Below are 17,687 nucleotides of genomic sequence, written 5' to 3'. Positions count from 1 at the left end.
AACCAGCCACCTTTTCCCCCACTGTACCACGCGCTCAAGATCAGAGGAGAGATAATTAGGGAGAACTTTGTCATTTACGTCCTTTGATGTGTTGCCATAGATGGTCGTGTCATCAGCATAGATGTCAACGAATGATTTAAGTATGTGTTTTGGGAGATCATTGATGTAGATCAGGAAGAGAGTTGGGCCCAGGATGGACCCCTGAGGGGCTCCAGCATTAATACTGTGGACCTCTGATTTCTGCCCATCAACCACTACTCTTATGAGCCTATCAGAGAGAAATTATTTAATGATTGAGAAAACAGTTCCAGTTATACCATAGCTGGAAATCTTGTGAAGCTATTCATGTTCAAATTCTGCTGAGACTTGTTCGTTCGTATTCGCATAAACACCTCTAAAAATGATATACATCGATGTGTACCTCACTTAAAACAAACGGATAAACTAGGAGACTTTATCTGAACTTGCCGTTGTCTCAAGAACACACCTCAAGTAACATTCTTATCATTCAGTTTAATTGCAATTGGTTTATTATTTGATCAGCGCAACTTGTTCTAATCTAGCTACTTGAGCTTTTAGTTGGAAAATAGTTTGATTTGATTTCTGGCAAGTCAATCCGTTTTTGAGTTATATAAGAAAGAAAATAGTGTAAACCGATGCTTAAAGCCAACCAATTACTCATGTCATGGTTAACAGCGACCATTTCCGTTTCGAAACTTAAGTTAGGATTTGAATTGGGCATAATCGATTCTATAAGTTGTTACCAATCGCACACCAGCCTTTGTAGCATCTGTGTTGAACTCCCGGTAACATTTATTCTTATCAACGAACAAACCTCAATGAACAAGTGTCGAAATAGTCTCATTCAGATATGCAATCTTTGGAATGCGAATCACGTTTTTATTTGTTACAGGATCTGGCGACCCACATTTCATGGTGACGCTGAAAGGACTCAAAAGGCCCGTCTGTTTTGACATGATGGGAAAACCAGGAGATGTCATTAATCTTCTCTACGATAAGCGAAACGGTAAGTCGTTTTTCAAATCACTTTATCACTACAGACGAATCTATGCAAAAATATGTCTCAAATAAATAATATTGCTGACACTTCACAAGACTCAGCAGAATCATCGGCTTAAAGGAATAATGACACAAATTACTCAATAATTTCTACTGAGAAGCGTTTGTTTTATTTTTATACAACTTTTTATAATTCTGTTACAATAGACAAAAAACTTCAATTCACAGATGAAAATTATCGCTTATTATAAAATAATAAACAGATATCATAATTATAATAAATACCATAGTCTTATTATTAAGTTAGGAACAACTGTCATTATTCCTTGTTGGACAGCCCCGTTTCATATTTTTCTGATGTTGCTAAAGTTTATCTTTTTAATTTCATCTTCAAACTTATATACTTATACTTTTAAAATATTACTCACTTGCTTTCTACTTTTTCAATACTAAGCATGCCAACTATGCAATACGACCAGCAAACAAATAAGCCAAAAAACTTCCCCGAGTTTAGATTAATGAAAAACAGTTGACATTTTTCCACTAGCAACATTTATGGGAATCTAGAATCACCAATTCATACCTTCTGTGACTTAAGCGTACGAGAGATGAACGTTATTGAACGTCTTTATGAAATGTCTTTATGAACGTCCCAAATCGTCCATTTGCAATAACCAAACTAGTTCAATAGACAAAAATGGAGGTAATTATAATATTGCCATAAAATGGTTTCTTCACTAGCAGGAATCATTTATCAGTGTTTTCTTGATCTTGATTTCTTAGATGTTGTGCGAAGGCATTACTACCTCTGATGAGACAATGGACAAGCAAAAATAATTTTAGCTATCTTTGGAATTCTCTTTTATAATACAAACTAATCCCACAATGCAATTCGACATGTGTGTGAGTTTATAAGCCATCATTTATTGCAGATTTTCACCATTCTCTTAATTCTTTTCATTCTATCTATCATACTATCAATTCAGTTTATTCTGTATAATTTTTCATTAATGGAACTTCTTGTTCCGTCTAGATATTTTTGCAGACTCTGAAATCACTCGATATAATCGCATGAAGAACCCTTTGGTTGTTATGCGTATCATAGGGAAAACAAAAATTATAACACTATTAAGGCTACTGATACTATTAATACTACTACCCATTATAAATATAGTGAACTATTAGACTTGACTACCAATTTTGACATGAACCAGCTTTGGTTTGTCATAGTAGTGTTAGAATTATACTACATCTACTACTACTACTACTACTACTACTGCTGCTAATATTGCTTTATATTATTTTTTGAAAAGATTGAGGAAAGTTTCCCTCTTTCACCTTTTTTTGCAAACCTAAACAAAGGGTTCAATTGTAGCATAGATACTGATGGAACATATCGCTTAAATTTTTTTAGATTCGTTCTGATTTCGTTAATAAAACAAAATATAAAATACCTTTTAACGTAATGACTCCTTGACAACGCCGCATAGGTACAGTACTGTATTATATATAAATATTTTTAGTTCCATTAGACCTTCACACTTATAATTCAATCAAAATGGGAGAACCTGATATGATGATAAAAACAAACATGTCTGACAACTGTTTGCGTTGAACTTACAACATTCTAATCTGATTTTGTAAACGTTAAAATTTCCATTTAAATGCAATTCACAGGGAGAAATAATGTTTATTACGGTTCATTTGCGCTCTTAAACCAAAGATAAATAGTATGTTTCAAAGAATTCACGGATCCTATTGAACAATCGAGGTTTGTCAATTAATTTGTGGAGGACCAGGATATATAAATCCTAATCCCGTTACAAAAGAAAATAATGAAACGAATGGAATGAAAGAAACAAAAACTCAATTGCTGGATAAGATAAACGTGTCGTTTATTTACTGTTGAAAGAATTAATGTTTAAGATATAACACGTGTTCATGTCCCATCGTTTGTTGCGGGACTAGTAGTATAGAAGGAAAAAGGGAATGTGTGTTCATCTCATGTTCAGGTCACTATCGTTTGTTCGCGCGTGGGAAGAGAAGTGAGTAATGTAGTGTAAAATGGGAATGATAGTCCAGCGTGTAGAAAAAGAAAAGGATAAAGGGTTGACATCAGTTAAACTGCGCGCCATGTTAGCAGTCAGCTACGCGAAGGTATTCTCAGGGACAAGTTGTATATATATAGAGAGAAAGAGTGAGAATGTCAATCCAGTTCATGGAGAGAGAAAGCGTATAAATTGTATGTACGGTCTGTTAGCTTTTTGTCCCACATAGTAGCAAGTGGCGTGAAGCACGCGCGTGTGCGCACCTGCCGAAAAGGCACGCTGTTGGTCCGTAGACCGCCCAGGTCGGGAGCTGGTCCAAAAAGAAAGATGCTGCTTATTGCTCTTGCTTTTAGAATTGTTTCCGGTGGTCTTTTGCGCATGTGTGGATTTCCTTTGAAAGGGGAAGTGACGTTGTGTGCATACGTGTGCGCGTATGTGAGTACATGTGTGTACGTTAGCGTGTGTGTGTATACACGTAAATGTGAGTGTATATACGCGAACGTGAATATATGTACGTGTGTGGACGTGCGCGCGTATGTTTGTGTGCACATATGTATATGACAAGAAATATGGCTTGAGATGTGAAAGCGTGTTTTTGTGTGAGACTAGAAAAGGCTCGCGCAATACTCCCCTTTCTAGGGAGGAAAAATATATGCAGTCTGTATATGTTTATATATTTTTTTTGTAAGTAATGTTTTTGCCAATTGACTTTTCGTCCTCTTTTTTGTGTTGGTGTGGTTGTTTAAATAAACGTCAAAAACGGTGTGTGTTCGTAAAAAAAAGTATTTACTTACGCGCGGAAAGGCATTTACTCTTTTTTTCGGGTGATATTTGTTTGGTTGCTTTTTTGTGTGCTGACATGTGCAACGAGTTGCTTGGAGAGTGAAGTGAATTAATCGTTTGGAAGGAAAATTTTGTTAGTGCTGACGTGATGTGTCCAATTGACTGTGTCTTCGCAAGTGAGTCTGTGGTAGTGTGTGTACATTGTTTGGACGGGCGCTAGTTGCGCATTCGTTCTTGTTGAATGATGAGTTTTGTTGCCGGCTCTCAACGAAACTTCCAAGTTGTGAGTTTATCAGCGTGCGTGGTGCATCTCAACTCATATTGTTGATTCAACTTCTTCCTATGTGTTAATAGGGATATCCTGTAATTGTTTCTTTGTTGTTGCGTCTGCTGTGCGGGAGAGAATGTGTATAGGCCTATGTGATTTTGCTCCTCGCGTTTGTTGCAGGGTAATGTCAGGAAACCGTGAAAAATGTTTGTCGAGCTCAATTTTTTTTTTTAATTCGGTATTACGTCGACAGCTCCGTGTTTATTTTTCTGCCGAGTCTGACGATGGGTTTCGTCATTGTTGTTGTGTGTGGACGTGCGCGCGTATGTTTGTGTGCACATATGTATATGACAAGAAATATGGCTTGAGATGTGAAAGCGTGTTTTTGTGTGAGACTAGAAAAGGCCCGCGCAAATTTTTTTACATTTGTAGTTTCGCTTCAAAATCGACATTCCCAATAAAAAGCTTAACAGCAGTTTTTGTTACTATTTTTTACAGATATTTTGGTGAATGCAAAAATCATCTGTGGTGATAGCGATGATGATGGCGATGGGGAGGAGGAGAAGGAGGAGGAGGAGAATTGTGAAAAGACTTATCTTGGCATCATCGGTGTGTCATCTATGACAGAAAACTGGACAATATCACAGAATGATGTCCAAGTGTCTCGACAGTATTTGTGGCAAAAAGAAAGTGGTCAGCTTGGCGATCAATTGTTCACTGCCCAATATACAGATCACCGATCGATGGTCATCACGTGGAAAAGCAAAGTAAAGGGGAAAAGTGTAAAAATGATGATTCGAAGATCGCAAACGAAAAATACACGAACAAAATATTTCGATTTTTACCTATTGGACGGCAGTGGACTAAGTGGTACCATCGGCGGCCTCATCGGTAAGTAAAATAAGCAAAACAATACTAGGAAATTTCGGTCAAAGTTTTCATGCTGCTCGTGGTGACTTTAAACTCTCACAGTGGCGAGATCCTAGTTTAGAAATTCTTGTGGTTATAAAAACAACTTCTAATTGGTATTATTCCCATGTCAATTCTGAGCCGAAGTAGCCGGCTACTCGGACATTTTTTTCTAATCAACATTTATTTTTTAATCGTAAAAGCTGCACCATAATGATACATGCATGCTACGCAATTTATGAGAATTATATTTTGCTAAATGAGAAAACATCACAAAACAGCCGTTTCATCACACGATCTTGCAAATTCACGTCCATCTAGAGTGAAAAAAAAACCCTCAAAAGTTATCACTGATTATTTCAACTTTATTTAGTCAATTTTTTCCTATTCAAGCAATTTTTTATGTTGATCATTACAACCTTGCAAGGTTGTAATAATGTTTTACGGTTGGGCTACTATGATATATTTGAATATAAAAATGGGTACTTATGCATTATTTAATCCAGATTTTTGTGACGTTGGTGCGGTTGCAAACGACTGCCGACAAGAACCGACGGAAAAGGCCGAGCGTTGATCGCGGACGCGACCGACAGTTGTTAAGAACCGACGAAAACAAAAAAAAAAAAACGCGAATTATTTTGTTAAATTGTTTTTATTTTATTTTTTTAGTATTTATGAAATTATGGGGACCCCCCCCCCCCATAATTTCATAAATACTGAAAAAATAAAATAAAAACAATTTAACAAAATAATTCGCGTTTTTTTTTTTTTGTTTTCGTCGGTTCTTAACAAGGGGGATATTTTTACTTTTTATATTCAAAATAATTTAGATGGGAGTTTTTATTCGCCAATGAAAATAGGACTTCTGGCAAGAAGCAGCAGACGACTTTCGAGTTTATAAATAAATTAGACGACGAGAGAAAAGCCAATTCACTGAAAAGTCTTCAGACTACTCCATTATAAACCTCTGTATGTTGTAACAATTCCTAAAACTACAAAAAAAAAAGTTTGTTAAATAAATAAATATTTAAAAATGGAAAAAATACGGGGAAAATTTTCGTGAACAAAATATATTGTAAAAATAAAAAACAGTTAATTATTTTTGCTTAAACTTCTCCTGAGTAAAACAAAAAAAAATAATAAAATCATTTATTATATAATTATGTGAAAGGATTTTGGTTACTTTTTATTGCAGTTTAGTTATATTTTGATTTATTTTATTGCAGTTTAGTTACATTTTGATTTCTTTTTATTGCAGATTAGTTATATTTTGATTTCTTTTTATTGCAGTTTAGTTACATTTTTATTTCTTTTTATTGCAGTTTAGTTACATTTTGATTTCGTTTAATTGCAGTTTAGTTACATTTTGATTTCTTTTTATTGCAGTTTAGTTACATTTTGATTTCTTTTTATTGCAGTTTAGTTACATTTTGATTTCTTTTTATTGCAGTTAAGTTACATTTTGATTTCTTTTTATTGCAGTTTAGTAATATTTTGATTTCTTTTTATTGCAGTTTAGTTACATTTTGATTTCTTTTTATTGCAGTTTAGTTATATTTTGATTTCTTTTTATTGCAGTTTAGTTACATTTTGATTTCTTTTTATTGCAGTTTAGTTACATTTTGATTTCGTTTAATTGCAGTTTAGTTACATTTTGATTTCTTTTTATTGCAGTTTAGTTACATTTTGATTTCTTTTTATTGCAGTTTAGTTACATTTTGATTTCTTTTTATTGCAGTTTAGTTATATTTTGATTTCTTTTTATTGCAGTTTAGTTACATTTTGATTTATTTTATTGCAGTTTAGTTACATTTTGATTTCTTTTTATTGCAGTTTAGTTACATTTTGATTTCTTTTTATTGCAGTTTAGTTATATTTTGATTTCTTTTTATTGCAGTTTAGTTACATTTTGATTTCTTTTTATTGCAGTTTAGTTACATTTTGATTTGTTTTTATTGCAGTTTAGTTATATTTTGATTTCTTTTTATTGCAGTTTAGTTATATTTTGATTTCTTTTTATTGCAGTTTAGTTATATTTTGATTTCTTTTTATTGCAGTTTAGTTATATTTTGATTTCTTTTTATTGCAGTTTAGTTACATTTTGATTTATTTTATTGCAGTTTAGTTACATTTTGATTTCTTTTTATTGCAGTTTAGTTATATTTTGATTTTTTTTTATTGCAGTTTAGTTACATTTTGATTTCTTTTTATTGCAGTTTAGTTACATTTTGATTTCTTTTTATTGCAGTTTAGTTATATTTTGATTTCTTTTTATTGCAGTTTAGTTACATTTTGATTTCTTTTTATTGCAGTTTAGTTACATTTTGATTTCGTTTTATTGCAGTTTAGTTATATTTTGATTTCTTTTTATTGCAGTTTAGTTACATTTTGATTCCTTTTTATTGCAGTTTAGTTACATTTTGATTTCTTTTTATGGCAGTTTAGTTACATTTTGATTTCTTTTTATTGCAGTTTAGTTATATTTTGATTTCTTTTTATTGCAGTTTAGTTATATTTTGATTTCTTTTTATTGCAGTTTAGTTATATTTTGATTTCTTTTTATTGCAGTTTAGTTATATTTTGATTTATTTTATTGCAGTTTAGTTATATTTTGATTTCTTTTTATTGCAGTTTAGTTATATTTTGATTTCTTTTTATTGCAGTTTAGTTACATTTTGATTTCTTTTTATTGCAGTTTAGTTACATTTTGATTTCTTTTTATTGCAGTTTAGTTATATTTTGATTTATTTTATTGCAGTTTAGTTATATTTTGATTTCTTTTTATTGCAGTTTAGTTACATTTTCATTTCTTTTTATTGAAGTTTAGTTACATTTTGATTTATTTTATTGCAGTTTAGTTATATTTTGATTTCTTTTTATTGCAGTTTAGTTATATTTTGATTTCTTTTTCTTGCAGTTTAGTTATATTTTGATTTCTTTTTATTGCAGTTTAGTTACATTTTGATTTCTTTTTATTGCAGTTTAGTTATATTTTGATTTCTTTTTATTGCAGTTTAGTTATATTTTGATTTCTTTTTATTGCAGTTTAGTTACATTTTGATTTCTTTTTATTGCAGTTTAGTTACATTTTGATTTCTTTTTATTGCAGTTTAGTTATATTTTGATTTATTTTATTGCAGTTTAGTTATATTTTGATTTCTTTTTATTGCAGTTTAGTTACATTTTGATTTCTTTTTATTGCAGTTTAGTTATATTTTGATTTATTTTATTGCAGTTTAGTTATATTTTGATTTATTTTATTGCAGTTTAGTTACATTTTGATTTCTTTTTATTGCAGTTTAGTTATATTTTATTTATTTTATTGCAGTTTAGTTACATTTTGATTTCTTTTTATTGCAGTTTAGTTATATTTTGATTTCTTTTTATTGCAGTTTAGTTATATTTTGATTTCTTTTTATTGCAGTTTAGTTACATTTTGATTTCTTTTTATTGCAGTTTAGTTACATTTTGATTTCTTTTTATTGCAGTTTAGTTATATTTTGATTTATTTTATTGCAGTTTAGTTATATTTTGATTTCTTTTTATTGCAGTTTAGTTACATTTTGATTTCTTTTTATTGCAGTTTAGTTATATTTTGATTTATTTTATTGCAGTTTAGTTATATTTTGATTTCTTTTTATTGCAGTTTAGTTACATTTTGATTTCTTTTTATTGCAGTTTTGCTACATTTTGATTTCTTTTTATTGCAGTTTGATTATATTTTGATTTCTTTTTATTTCAGTTTAGTTACATTTTGATTTCTTTTTATTGCAGTTTAGTTATATTTTGATTTATTTTATTGCAGTTTAGTTACATTTTGATTTCTTCTTATTGCAGTTTAGTTACATTTTGATTTCTTTTTATTGCAGTTTAGTTATATTTTGATTTCTTTTTATTGCAGTTTAGTTATATTTTGATTTATTTTATTGCAGTTTAGTTATATTTTGATTTCTTTTTATTGCAGTTTAGTTATATTTTGATTTCTTTTTATTGCAGTTTAGTTATATTTTGATTTCTTTTTATTGCAGTTTAGTTACATTTTGATTTCTTTTTATTGCAGTTTAGTTATATTTTGATTTATTTTATTGCAGTTTAGTTACATTTGGATTTCTTTTTATTGCAGTTTAGTTACATTTTGATTTCTTTTTATTGCAGTTTAGTTATATTTTGATTTCTTTTTATTGCAGTTTAGTTATATTTTGATTTCTTTTTATTGCAGTTTAGTTACATTTTGATTTCTTTTTATTGCAGTTCAGTTATATTTTGATTTCTTTTTATTGCAGTTTAGTTATATCTTGATTTCTTTTTATTGCAGTTTAGTTATATTTTGATTGAATTTATTGCAGTTTAGTTATATTTTGATTTCTTTTTATTGCAGTTTAGTTACATTTTGATTTCTTTTTATTGCAGTTTAGTTATATTTTGGTTTCTTTCGATTGCAGTTTAGTTACATTTTGGTTTCTTTCTATTGCAGTTTAGTTACATTTTTATTTCTTTTTATTGCAGTTTAGTTACATTTTGATTTCTTTTTAATGCAGTTTAGTTACATTTTGATTTATTTTATTGCAGTTTAGTTACATTTTGATTTCTTTTTATTGCAGTTTAGTTACATTTTGATTTCTTTTTATTGCAGTTTAGTTATATTTTGATTTCTTTTTATTGCAGTTTAGTTACATTTTGATTTCTTTTTATTGCAGTTTAGGTACATTTTGATTTCTTTTTATTGCAGTTTAGTTACATTTTGATTTCTTTTTATTGCAGTTTAGTTACATTTTGATTTCTTTTTATTGCAGTTTAGTCACATTTTGATTTATTTTATTGCAGTTTAGTTACATTTTGATTTCTTTTTATTGCAGTTTAGTTATATTTTGATTTATTTTATTGCAGTTTAGTTACATTTTGATTTCTTTTTATTGCAGTTTAGTCACATTTTGATTTATTTTATTGCAGTTTAGTTACATTTTGATTTCTTTTTATTGCAGTTTAGTTATATTTTGATTTCTTTTTATTGCAGTTTAGTTACATTTTGATTTCTTTTTATTGCAGTTTAGTTACATTTTGATTTCTTTTTATTGCAGTTTAGTCACATTTTGATTTATTTTATTGCAGTTTAGTTACATTTTGATTTCTTTTTATTGCAGTTTAGTTACATTTTGATTTCTTTTTATTGCAGTTTAGTTACATTTTGATTTCTTTTTATTGCAGTTTAGTTACATTTTGATTGTAGGCTTAAAATGTCTTTTTATTGCAGTTTAGTCACATTTTGATTTGAGGCTATAAAATGTCTATCAGGAAAGTTTAAATTTAATTTAATTTTTGTTTTAGTTTTTTTTTAATTTTAAACAAATCATTTTTACATGAGAATGTTTTTCAAAGTGTTTTCTTAATAATAAATAAACCCTTTCATTGGGTATATCCAAATACTTTAAAGTTACATATATTTTTCGGAAGGGACGTCATGTTTTGAAAACGAGAATATGGAACCCGTCTTATTTGTACGTTTTGTCTATATTTTTCACAAACAACAGAAAACTTGCCATGAATGAGCCTAATAATAATACGCCATTCGTTGGTAAGTGTTGCGGGGCCGGTCGTTCAGGGACAATCGACCCAACAACTAACAAGGTAGACATGGTCAGTGTTAAGGAACGGATGACACTGAGAACGTAGTATCAGTGTTAGGGAACGAAGGACACTGAGAGTGTGGGGTCAGTATTAAGTAACGGACGGTTGGTAGGGAGCCAGGTGCAGGCGAGGTCACAGACCAGAGGAGTAAGGTGCAGGCGAGATTGCAGGCTGGAGGAGCAAGGTTGCAGGTTGGAGGAGCAAGGTGCAGACGAGGTTGTCGGAAAGCTGCAGGAGTGAGCTGGAGGCGCCAAGGGCTTGAAGGCTGCAGGAGTGAGCTGTAGGCAACAAGGACTGGAAAAGAAAAGAGTGAGCTGGAAACGCTGGAGACTGGAAGTGAAGTTCGCTGCTGGTGGATCTCAGGAAGCAAGCAGTAGTGAATCACATTAGTAGAAAAACTTATTAGCCCTGATAAGGGCTGGTTTGTTAGCCCTGATAAGGGATGTTTGAACAGCTGTTGAGACAGCTAGTGTCGCTGGGAATCCTTCGGCTGTTGGAGTCGGTCAACGTGACTGGTAGCGTCAGTCGTCGCTTCGGGAGCCTCCTCCAACTCCCCGGCCTAGTCTGTCTATTTATTTGCTTCCCCACTGAACAAATAAGGCACAAGGCCGTTTTTAATGTGGAGAGATTGGGGAAATGGGGACCAGCTCCCCGGGGAGTAGGGGGAGCTGGATAGTGACAATTGGAATGAGGGTTTTCCCCTACAGTGACCATAATTGATTGCTCAAGAGCAATGGTCTTATATGTGGGGGAAACCCCACATATGGTCTTTGATTGCAGTATCTGCCGGAACCGATACTACACTTGGCTCCCGGCCAAGTCTGGCACCCGGCTGAAACTGGCTGGATTTATTTGCTTCCCCGCTGAGCAAATTAGTCACAAGGCGCTTTTTATTGTGGAGAGTGAGGGGGAACTGATTGCCACAAGGGCAATGGTATTTTCTTGAACTTTGGTGCCTAGCCCCGCAGGGGGGGGGGCAGGCGAAACTGGCCTGGTTGGGCTGAGGTTGGCTGTATTCATTTGGCCAGCGTGATGTTAGAGGCGTCGTTCCCAATAAGGCAAACAAACAACTCTAATTAATTCCAGAACGAAATTTATGCAATCAAACGTAACTTCGGAGTTTGTTGATTCCATTGAAATTAATTTTGTCTCAAAGTAAAAAGTCAATTGTTTGAAATGTTGATGTTAAGCTTGATATATTTGAATTTCGACGTGTGCAGAAGAATCGAGGATGGAAAGAAAGGGAAGGTGAATGTATTCACTGAACCCGGATATGTTCATACGTTTAGCCTATTGTGTCCTTTGTTTAAGGGAAAGGAAGATGAAGAGAAACAGCGGGGGCGAAGAAAGAAAGAAAAATGAAGGCAGTGATTTTAAAACCGCGACATAAGTATGGTAGCTTTTGCAAGAACATTGCCCATGGTGAAAAACGTTATGAAAATACATTTCCGCAATTCTTCTTCAGTGCAGTGTAAAATCCCGAGATACTAAAAGTCCACTTGCTCCTTTGCCGCTTGAAAATGCCGGTGGAATATCTTTTGAAACAAAACGGTTCACTTCGGCTGCATAACACAATGTAGAATGTGAATGCTGTGCTGTGCAACAAATCAGAAAGTGTTTGTTATTATTTTCATATTCCACCGTCAATAGTCATAATATTCTTTTTAATAATTGCCAGCATAATGCCGCTAAATTCTGCTTAGACAAACGTGTGTTTATTAGTTTCACCTTCTCGCATGCAGGATGTTTACGGTAAAAAAAATGATATGTATAAAGCAACTTTGTCAACAACCTTGTTTCTGTTTTATCAGACTTAGATCACTCGTGAAATGACTTCTGCAGCAAAATGTATTTGGATTAATTACTTTGTGTTTTGTGTCTCTGAGAGTATATGCGATTGCCATCAGAACACTTAACAAAAAAGCAAAAATTTGTTTAAGAAGGCATTTTCCAGAAAGTATATAAAATATTCTTTTGAATTCCACGTGTGTGTGGGGGGGGGACGTGCGTTCTGTAATGTTGGTCACAATAAACCAAAGGGGGACAATTCGGATATAATACAAGGGCGATAGCTCAAATAATTCTAAGTCAAGATAACTACTGGATTCTTCACGAGAAATATTGTGTTGATTCCACAGTAGTTATGATTTGTCTGGTTAGTTTACTGTTGTAAGTAAAACAAATACTGTATACCCTTTAAATAAGGTTTTTATTAGCACAAAAGAACGATACATCGGGTCCAATGTCCAATGTCAACACTATAAAGTAACATGGTTGACACTACTGGAGTAGTATACAGAGCTAGCGCTTCGTCAGGGAGAGTGCTATTGGGAAGTTTCGTATCCATAAAAAACACAATACAACATTCTCCCCTCCATTAAATTAGAAAGTTCCTGTCGTGGGTGGAAAGTTCATTCAAGTATTAGTGTATGAAGGTGGGTTGATCACAACCAATGCAAGGAATGTAGTTTAATAGTTCAAGTTCGCAATATTAAAACTCACTAATTCAGCACAAGGAGTGCAATTTAATAGTTCTGATGCACAAAATAAATTTAATCAAGATTCACTAAACTCTAGAATCACAAATTCAACTTATCTGGTGGTCTTCTACTACGTTCTGACCAGCGCAAAACAGGTGGTTCTACTGGTGGGGGTGAATTTTCCTCTAGCTGATCTGCTGGTGTATCATTTCAGTTTTCCGAGTCATGTGGGTGATCGGTGAATTGGAAGTCAACTAATACCAACATATACTTATTTGAGGTAGATGAAGGTAGGGGTCCTTTAAAATCGATGTTCAACCTCTCGAAAGGTTGAGTTGATTTTATTAAATGCCGGAAAAATCTTGGGTTGCACTTGTTGCAAACAATACAGTCCTTTGTCATCTGCCGAATATCCTCAAGAGAGTAAGGGAGGTTTCTACTCCTTATGAAGACCATCATCCTTGTAATCCCAGGATGGCACAAGGATCGATGCAAATTGAGGAGGTTGTTGCTACTATTCACAGTAGCGCAAGAAGCACGTGTCAATGCGTCAGCTACAAGATTATTCTCATCAGGGTGATAGATAATGTCGAAATTGAAGCATGAAAGCTCCAATCTCCAACGGAGCAATTTATCGTTTTTTATTCGACTATGGTGATTTGGGTCGTAAACAAATTTTACCGATTTCTGATCAGTAATAAGTTTGAAGTGCTTCCCCAAGAGGTAATGGCGCCAATATCTAACTGCTTCTATAATGGCAGCCGCTTCCTTTTCAACAGCTGGATGGTTTAGTTCAGAGCCGTGTAGAGTTCGTGAGAAAAAACCAACTGGTCTACCATTTTGGTTGAGGACTCTAGAAAGAGTACAATCAGAAGCTTCAGTCTCCAACTCAAGGGGAGCATTCTCGTCGATAGTTTTTATTACAGCTGATTCAATATCTAGCTTTAATTAAGGGGAAATAAATTGGTCTTAATAAGAGGCTGAATCTTATCAGAATACCTATTGAACCACTTTGAATAATACGAGAAACCCCCAGGGCTTGCTTGAGTGATTTGCCGTCAGTTGGATAAGGGAGTTCTTTTAAAGGCGTCAACCTTTCGAGGTCGGGTTTAATTTGACCGTTGGGTCCAATGATATAACCTATGGAGCTCAGTTCATTCACAGAAAACACACACTTTTCTTTATTGTACGTAATTTTCCGTTTTTCTGTTACTTTGATAAATTTCGCCAGATTCTCATCGTGTTGCTCCTGATTCTTTCCACTGATGAAAATATTGTCCAGGTATCCAAAGGTGTTGTGTAAGTCCTCAGAACTAATAATTTCATCTACAATTCGCTGAAAACAAGCAACCCCGTTTGTAACCCCATACAAACTGATACAAACCAGAGTTAGCTTTAAAAGCAATGAAGGGTTTGTCATTCTCATTGATGGAGATCTGGTGATACGCAGTTTTCAGGTCGATTGTGCTGAATACATCATACTGAGCAACCTTATTCACTACGTCATCCAGCCAGGGCAGGGGGTAGGCGTCAAGTCTTGTGTACTTATTCACAGTCTCAGAATAATCAATGACCATTCTCTTTTTCTGATTATCGGATTTAACCACGACCATTTGTGCCCTCCAGGGGAAGTTTGAGGTTTCGATGATCCCCTCCTTTAAAAGGCGCTTAACTTCTGAGTCAATGAACTTGCTATCACTTGATCTATAACGTCTAGACTTGGTGGCAACCGATTTGCAGTTCTTATTTATATTAGCAAAAAGTTCAGGCGGTTCCACCGAAGCCACAGCGAGTCCACAAATCTCAATAGGAGTTGATCTCCCACCGTACTTGAAGGTACTGCTTTCATGTTTACTTTGAAAATTCAGTCCGAGAATCACATTACAACAAAGGTTATTTAAAACTGGCAGTTTCTGGTTGGGATACATACATTTGTTAAAAACTATGTTAGGAAAACAAGCACCTACCACTTTGGATGAGAGGTCAGACGATGCCATCGAAACTCTCAAGTTTGAATCTGTTATTTTTAAATTCAGATCCTCAGCTACTTTGATATGAATAAAGCTGTCAGAGCTACCATTGTCCATTAGTGCTCTTAATGGCCGACCCAAAATGTGGATTTCTACAGTGGATCTCTGTAGGGACGATGGAACTGCCGAACTCGAACTTATAGAGGCTAAGGTTGGATAATGGACCAAGGCAGAAGTTGATTGAGTAGTATTATTTGATTTGCAGCATTTGGCAAAATGCCTGATCCGTTTACATCGATGACAAACACTCGATTTCGCTGGAGATCGTGATTTTGGATGATTATAATTTCCACAGTTCCAACATTTAATTTCTGATTTAGCAGCACTTAGATTTATTTGATTAGAATCCAAGTCCGATGTCTCTTTCTTCCCGAGGGCTGCAGCGGTTGGTTCCCGGTATCATGCTGGTGAATACAATTCCATATTCCTCATTGCATTGTCCAGCGCTCGGGCCTGGTCAAACATAGTGTCCAGGTCGAGCGTTTTATTTTCCAACAAACGCTGGCAAATGGTATGAGACTGAATCTCGGCAATAAAGGCATCCCGAATCGATTCATTAGCGTATATCGCCGCGCTGACGTCCCTAAAATTGCAGTCCTTGCTAAGGATTCGTAATGCCCGAAGATCTCCCGGTTGCTGACGCCTCGTGGCGAGTAGATGCCGTGCTTATATCTCGTTTTTTGATTTGATAAAGAGTTCCTCCAGTTTGAGACAGGCTTCTTCATAATTTCCGCAATCGCTGACATATTCGAAAATATCCGGTGAAATAAAATTTATCAGAACCGACAACTTGTTGAGATTTTCCTGGGGTAGTGCCGCTAAAAAATATTTGAACGTAGCAAGCCAATGCTTAAATTCTCGCTCGGAATTAGGGTTTACGTCCAATCGAGAAGGCCTTAGGGCACGATCCATTTTTTAAATCTTTTACTTTTTTTTACCCTTTTGTGCTGATAAAATTGTTGTAAGTAAAACAAATACTGTATACCCTTTAAATAAGGTTTTTATTAGCACAAAAGAACGATACATCGGGTCCAACGTCAACATTATAAAGTAACATGGCGGACATTACTGGAGTAGTATACAGAGCTAGCGCTTCGTCAAGGAGAGTGCTATTGGGAAGTTTCGTATCCATACGAAACACAATACAACATTTAATGAAGTAAAAATTAAACCATCTTTGCACAGAAAGCAATGCCTCATAAGCTGAACAGTTGATGTTTAGTCGATATATTAATATAGAACAGTACACATTTTTACATATTCGAATAAACATGATCAAATATGAATGCAAATTACACAACGAACAGATATGATAAATTGATTGTGTGCAATAAAAATTGCTATCATAAAGATAATAAAGTCATCTACCATGATCCTGTTTTAAAAATATGAATTCAATTCTTTATTATTTCAGGTCAATTTACCCATCATCGTGGCGTGATCTTGAGACTAAAAAAAACTGCAGGCGGCAAAATGAAGTCTAAAATAAGTCTCCATTACAAAAATAAATATCGAACGTTTTCAGCTATATTGACAAGCTCTCGTCGTTCCATCCAGTTAAAACGAGAATGTTGGATGGTGTGGAAAGAAGGGAAAGGCTTAGTCAACGGCAAATATCAAGATTACATCACACATGGGCTTTTCAAACGCCTTCAATCACCAAACACGTGACCTCTTTTTGAAAACAGACTTGAGATATTGTTTGAAAAGCTGTTTGAATGCGCTGCTCCCAAGCAGAAAGCGAAAGCAAAGGAAGGGGCTTGTGTGATTATTTATTTTTCAGTTGATAAAAGAACATAGATCGAAAGAAACAGATGATAATTACAATATGCCGGCGTTCGCGTGTCATTACTTATAGTGATGTTTTTCTGCTTCTTGTATTGACAATAAAATGAAGGTAAAATTCGGGTCGGTTTTATGGCATTTTAAAAGTTTTTCTTCGACTTCATTGAAATTCAACTTGATATACATCGTGTTCGGAAAATCGATGGCAAAATTTAGGGATTATGTTTTGTATGTGTAAATAAAGAAATAAGCTCTAATAATCATTCTGAAACGACTGTTTTTCGAATGATAGTTCATTGAAACAAGCACTGTTCAACATTCTTTATTGCCAACATCTAACACACTCAAATATATGTGCTTATGCACTGCTATTTCTACATATTTAAAAAACAACAACAAAAAAACACTATATCTGTGACAGAATCGTATGTGAAATAAACCTAGACCTGATTTTGCCACACACACTAACAAAACCACATCAACAAAAAGCCGACAGAATCAGAAGATTGATATCCAACATGGAGAACCGATCGTCAACCTTTCTAACTTGATAAATATGATTAGCACAAAACAAATATCACGCAGGGGAAAATGGACCACGATTTATAGTAGACGAACAATAGATTGCTATTTGAAATTCAATCTCCACATAAAATGAGTCTATTACATACATAGAACACCAATCAGTCGAGAAATTGCCTTCAATTGATAACGTAAGGATTATCCAAAACTATCTCTT

General features: G+C 33.8%; 1 protein-coding gene across 5 annotated transcripts in view; it reads left to right on the top strand.

Moving 5' to 3' along the window:
• Positions 1–17,687, top strand: part of LOC145249653 (inter-alpha-trypsin inhibitor heavy chain H1-like) — a 362,855-nt gene that overhangs the window by 243,689 nt on the left and 101,479 nt on the right. For 2 of the 5 annotated variants that reach the window (XM_080111422.1, XM_080111423.1), the window contains 3 exons: positions 914–1,027; positions 4,618–5,010; positions 16,578–17,070. In XM_080111422.1, the coding sequence (XP_079967548.1) occupies positions 914–1,027; positions 4,618–5,010; positions 16,578–16,834 (764 nt within the window). In that variant the 3' untranslated portion in view covers positions 16,835–17,070. Of the gene's footprint in view, positions 1–913; positions 1,028–4,617; positions 5,011–16,577; positions 17,071–17,687 lie in introns of those variants that run through there. The other 3 variants (XM_080111426.1, XM_080111425.1, XM_080111424.1) reach the window with 2 other exon arrangements.

The sequence above is a fragment of the Euprymna scolopes genome, chromosome 28, assembly GCF_053919585.1.
Source record: "Euprymna scolopes isolate OS-2025 chromosome 28, ASM5391958v1, whole genome shotgun sequence".
NCBI lineage: Eukaryota > Metazoa > Mollusca > Cephalopoda > Sepiida > Sepiolidae > Euprymna > Euprymna scolopes.
The sequence above is the reverse complement of the archived record's forward strand: the minus strand, read 5'-3'. Positions and strand labels throughout refer to the sequence as shown.